Source organism: Carcharodon carcharias, chromosome 11, assembly GCF_017639515.1.
Source record: "Carcharodon carcharias isolate sCarCar2 chromosome 11, sCarCar2.pri, whole genome shotgun sequence".
Lineage (NCBI taxonomy): Eukaryota > Metazoa > Chordata > Chondrichthyes > Lamniformes > Lamnidae > Carcharodon > Carcharodon carcharias.
Window position 1 is genome coordinate 125,648,016 of NC_054477.1, and position 6,000 is coordinate 125,654,015.

Below are 6,000 nucleotides of genomic sequence, written 5' to 3' on the forward strand. Positions count from 1 at the left end.
TTGTTAATGTCATGGAATCACAGAGTAATTTACCACACAGGAGGCCATTTTGCCCATTGAGTCAACGCTGGCTCTCTGTTGAGCAATCCACTCAGTCTCATTCCTCCACTCTAAATTTGTAAGACCACAGGGATATTTCTTTCAAGTGTCCATCCAATTCCCTTTTGAAATCATTGACCATCTCTGATTCTACCACTCTCGTGGGCAGCAGGCTCCAGGTGATTGCCACTCAGAATCACAGAATTGCTACAGCACAGAGGGAAGCCATTCAGCCCATCGTGTCTGCACCGGCTTTCCGAATAGAAATTTCACCTAGTGACATTCTCCTGCCTTCTCCCCATAACCCTGCAGGTGTTTTTTTTTCAAGTAATCATCTAATTCTCTCTTGAATGCCTCGATTGAACCTGCCTCCACTACAATCTCACGCAGTGCATTGCAGACCCTAACTACTGGTTGTTTGAAAAAGATTTTTCATACCACTTTTGCTTCTTTTGCCAATTACTTGAAATCTGTGCCCTCTCTTATAAACATCTTCTGCACTCTCTCCAGTGCCTTAACATCTTCCCTAAAATGCAGCACCTACAACACTGGCATCTACCCGGCAATGTGGAAAATTGCCCAGGTACGCCCTGTACACGAAGAGCAGGACAAATCCAACCCAGCCAGTTTCCGCCCCATCAGTCTACTCTCAATCAGCAGTAAAGTGATGGAAGGGATTATTAAATGGGCTGCTTTGTCCTGGATAGCGTTGAGCTTCTTGAGTGTTGTGGGAGCTGCACTCATCCAGGCAAGTGGAGAGTATTCCATCACACTCCTGACTTGTGCCTTGTAGATGGTGGACAGGCAGGGGGAAAGAGTGTCCTGTAGTCAGCATTGCGGTGAAGCAGTCTGGGAAGAGTGTCCTGCAGTCAGCATCGCAGGGAAGCAGTTTGGGAAGAGTATTCTGCAGTCAGCATCGTGGTAAAGCAGTCTGGGAAGAGTGTCCTGCAGTCAGCATCGCAGTGAAGCAGTCTGGGAAAAGTGTCCTGCAGTCAGTTCTTGTTGAAAATAACAAGTGACATCACAAGACAGAGTGTGAGAGCGGCAGAGAGATCAGAACCAGCGCGAGTGCAGGGAAGCTTCAAAAACTAATGTCAGCATGAAGGTGAGAGCTAATTGGTGAGTAGTGGGTAAGTGTTTTTCTTCAGTTTTTTTCTCCAGTTTAAAATAGATTAAGCTAAGGAAAGGTAAGAGTTCTAGTTTTTATTGAAAGTACATAAATAATTTAACTTTTACTGTATTTAAATTAAAGTAAGGTTTTTTTTTCCCAACTAGAGGCATTTGCAGAGCAGCTCGACTGAAATGTACATGTTATGTACTGCCTGCAACATGTGGGAAGTCCTAGGTGCTCCTTGTGCTCTGACTGACCATGTGTGCAGGAAGTGCCACCAGCTGCAGCTACTTGAGCTCCAGGTTTTGGAGCTTGAGCGGTACCTGGAGACACTGAGATGCACCTGCAAGGCTGAGAGTTTCGTGGTTAGCACATTTTTAGACGTGGTCACCCCACAGCTTAGGGAAGTGCAGACAGAGAAGGAATGGGTGCCCATCAGTCAGAAGAAAGGTGTCAGGCAAGTAGTCAGGAAATCTCCAGGGTGCATCTTGCTTGAGAACTGTTTTTCTGTGTTGGAAAACGGTGAGAGTGACGGTTCCTCTGGGGTGTACAGCCACGCTCATGGCACTGTGAGTGGCTCAGCTGCATTGGGGGGGAGGAAAAAGAGGGGAAAAGCAATAGTGGTAGGAGACTCAATAGTAAGGGGAACAGACAGGCGTTTCTGCGGCCGTAGACGTGACTCCAGGATGGTATGTTGTCTCCTTGGTGCCAAGGTCAGGAATGTCACTGAATGGCTGCAGGGCATTCTAAAGGGGGAGGGCAAGCAGACAGAGATCGTGGTACATATTGGTACCAACAACATAGGTAGAAAGAGGGATGAGGTCCTGCAAACAAAATTTAGGGAGTTAGGAAGCTGATTAAAAAACAGGACCTCAAAAGTAGTAATCTCTTCCGGTGCCGTGCACTTAGAAATAGGAGGTTAGTCCGGATGAACACGTGGCTGGAGATTTGGTGCAGGAGGGAGGGTTTAGATTTCTGGGACACTGGGATCTATATAAGGCAGACTGGTTGCACCTGAACCGGAATGGGACCAACATCCTTGCGGGGAGGTTTGCTACTGTTATTGGGGAGGATTTAAACTAACTTGACAGGGAGATGGGATCTTGAGAGGAGGTTCAGCAGGGAGAGATGCACAGCCAAAATTAGAAGAGAGCAAGTGAGTCTGGAAGGCATAGAAATTATACGCCAGTTAAGGCACAAGGGAGTTTGGCAAGGTTGGATGGTATTAATTTTAATGCAAGGAGTCTGACGAATAAGGCAGATGAGTTGAGCGCACAAATTAGCACATGCAAGTATGATGTCATTGCTGTCACAGAGACATGGTTGAGAGAGAGGCAGGATTGGCAGCTCAATATTCCAGGATATAGGGTCTTCAGGCGAGACAGGGAATGAGGGAAAAGAGGAGGGGGTTTCATAATATTGATCAAGGAATCAATTATAGCAGTAAGGAGGGATGACATCTTAGAAGGCTCCTCAAATGAAGCCATATGGGTAGAACTGAAAAAGGGAAAAGGAGCAATCACATTGCTGGGAGTGTACTATAGGCCCCCAAACAGTCAGAGAGAAATAGAAGAGCAGCTATGTAGGCAAATTTTAGAGAAGTGTAAAAATAGTAGGGTAGTAATAGTGTGGGATTTCAACTTCCCCAATATTAACTGGGTTAGTCATAGTGTGATAGGTTTAGAGGGAGCGGAATTCTTAAAATACATCCAGGAGTGTACGTAGAAAGTACGTAGAGTGTCAGTGCGTAGAAAGTCCTACAAGAGATTTAATTTTAGGGAATGAAGCCAGGCAAGTGGTAGAGGTATCAGTGGGGGAGCATTTTGCAGGTAGTGATCATAACTCCATTAGATTCAAGGTTGTTATGGAAAAGGACAAGGATGGGCCAGAAATCAGAGTTCTAAATTGGAGGAAGGCCGATTTTAATAAGATCAGATATGATTTGGTGAGAGTGGTGAGCCTGTGGAATTCGTTACTCCAGAAAGTAGTTGAGACCAAAACATTATATGTTTTCAAGAAGGAGTTAGATGTAGCTCATGGGGCGAAAGGGATCAAAGGGTATGAGGAGAAAGCAGGAGCAGGCTATTGAGTTGGATGATCAGTCATGATCATAATGAATGGCGGAGCAGGCTCGAAGGGCCGAATGGCCTACTCCTGCTTCTAGTTTCTATATTTCTATTCAGCCTCTGACCTCATTACAGCCTTAGTTCAAACATGGACAAAAGAGCTGAACTCCAGAGGTGTGGTGAGTGCAACTGCCCTGGACATCAAGGCTGCATTGACTAAGTGTGACATCAAGGAACCCTAGCAAAACTGGAGCCAATGGGAATCAGGGGAAAACTCTGCAGTGGCTGGAGTCATAACTAGCACAAAGGAAGATTGTTGTGGTTGTTAGAGGTCAATCATCTCAGTTCCAGGACATCACTGCACGAGTTCCTCAGAGTAGTGTCCTAGGCCCAACCATCTTCAGCTGCTTCTTAAATGACCTTCCTTCCATCATAAGGTCTGAAGTGGAGATGTTCACTGATGATTGCTCAGTGTTCATCACCATTTGCGACTCCTCAAATACTGAAGCAGTCCATGTCCAATTGCAGCAAGACCTGGACAATATCCAGGCTTGGGCTGACAAGTGGCATTTGCGCCACACAAGTGCCAGGCAATGACCATCTCCTAAAAGTACCTGGATCTGCATCTTAAGTGCTGTAAGCTGCTGGGCTATGGGCTGGGTGCAGGAAGATGGGATTAGAAAAGGCACTTGGATGTCCTCAGGCTGGCATGGAGAAGATGGGCCGAATGGCTTCCTTCTGTGCTGTAACTTTTCTATGGTTCTATGGTTTACTCAGCCACATCCATGTGAGTTTCTTCACTAATTTCTCTGGCAGACACTGGCATCTCATTTGTGTATGTAAAGTAATTCACAGGTAACTCAGTAGCTAAGAATAAATCAGTCTTCATGGTAAATCTCAAAAGAACATTGAATTTGCATGATATGTTAACTTACGATATTTAATATTGTACTGTTGGGCCATCAAAATCAACGCCCACCTCTGAAGCCATGCTGCCCCTGGGAATGAATTCCCTTCTTTGAACCAAATATGTAAGGGCTGGGTGGTCATTTAACAGGACTAAATCAGAAATTTATTCACACATTTAAACCGGGGTGGAGGGCCGGTGATTGCAACTTCACATACGCACAGAATTATACAGTAAGGGATAGGAAAGAAGGGTCTTACAACTATAAATTATTGGCAAAAAGATATCAGTTCATGTGATTGCCAGAGTCCAGAAAGCCCAAATGCAGAGGGGGTTCCCTCACAGAGAAGTTCCAGTCCAGGCAGGCTCCTGGCTGAAGGCAGTGCAGAATTCCTTTAAAGATGATGGTAGTGCATTGAAATGAGGTTGATAGGCAAAGACTTAGCCTGCTTGGCAGGAGGTGGCCAGTGGCTTTCAGATAAAGGGGCTTCAAGGAGGGCTTGTTGCAGGCTGCTTGGTCAGGCTGGAATCTTTTTTTAAAATTCATTCATGGGATGTGGGCATCACTGGCTAGGCCAGTATTCATTACCCATTCCTAATTTCCCTTGAGAAGGTGGTGATAAGCTGCCTTCTTGAACAAACTGTAGGTATACTCATGTCCTGCTGTTGGGTGTTTGCAGGTTGGAGTTAAATCAACAGCCTGCCCTGCTTCTGAGTTCTGAACTGTAGATAGAGATTTCAAAATGGTCATTTAATTCATGTGACCTCCTTCCTCCACAATGATTTCATAAAGGGATATTTGTCTGGTGTCTGGATCCGCCTTTTGTTTTGTGGCTTATAATGTCCCAGTCATTAGCCTCTGAAAGAGTCATTGTTCATATTGATGAATCTGTTCTGGGTAGCTATTGTCTCGGTAGACCTTCAGACTCCGCTAGAGGGGTAAGCTAAAAAAGAGGTAAGTGACATCCATTTCCTTTCAATAGCTCCTTTTTAAAATGGACCTTGACAGTCCCAGGTGTGAGATTCCATGAGCAACATGTCAGGACATGTCTCCAGTGCAATCCACATTATGCCGTGGTCAGCTTACAATTTCAATTCATCAGGTGACTTGTGGCAGCCATCTTTTGGTTCAACAAAGTTCATTTTTAAAGAAGTAAAAAGAACCAAAGTTTGATTTACATAGTTTATGATTTCTTCCGTGTCTTAGGTCATATCATTAGTAAACTTACTGAGATTAATAAAACTTTCGGAGGTTGATAGAGTTATACTGAAGTTAAAAGATTGACACTGAAGTTAGTAATCTGTACTGAGATTGGCAAAGTTATATTGAAGTTAGCAGACTGTCACTAAGGCTGCCTAACTGTTACTGATTTAGCTAAAGTATAACTGGAGTTGATGGAATACTGATGTGACCAATAGTAGTGATGCTATACCAGCTCTCACTTATCCTTTTGTCTATTATTAACAAGCCAAGTGGAGTTCACCTACTGAGACTGGATACCCTTTCCTAAATAGCAAGGTGAACCAGCAGTTTCCGATTTCTCACTTCCTGTACAGGGCCTGAGATGATAGTGATACTGTGGTGACATCAGTCGGTGACTCAGGGTTTGTTGTACATGGATGTGTGTTCCCTGAGCTTCAGTCAGTTATATCAATTCCAGTTCAGTCTTTTGTACTTACAGGTGCACAAAAAGTCTGGCAAAATAAATGAAGACCTTCTCAGTGATGAAGATTCTGAAGACAAGGGGATCTGGGAGTCGATCACAAGGTATTCCAGCAAATAGAATTGTCTGTTTTTTTTTAAATATTTCCTGTTTTTTCATCATTAAGATATAATCATAGATAATTGTCAGTGAGTTACAATATGATTATATTCA

General features: G+C 44.1%; 1 protein-coding gene across 4 annotated transcripts in view; it reads left to right on the plus strand.

Annotated features, from left to right (window-relative positions):
- uggt2 (UDP-glucose glycoprotein glucosyltransferase 2) overlaps nt 1–6,000 on the plus strand; it is a 437,193-nt gene that overhangs the window by 338,054 nt on the left and 93,139 nt on the right. For all 4 annotated transcript variants that reach the window (XM_041199272.1, XM_041199273.1, XM_041199274.1 and 1 more), the window contains exon 32: nt 5,806–5,891. In XM_041199272.1, the coding sequence (XP_041055206.1) occupies nt 5,806–5,891 (86 nt within the window). The remainder of the gene's footprint in view (nt 1–5,805; nt 5,892–6,000) is intronic.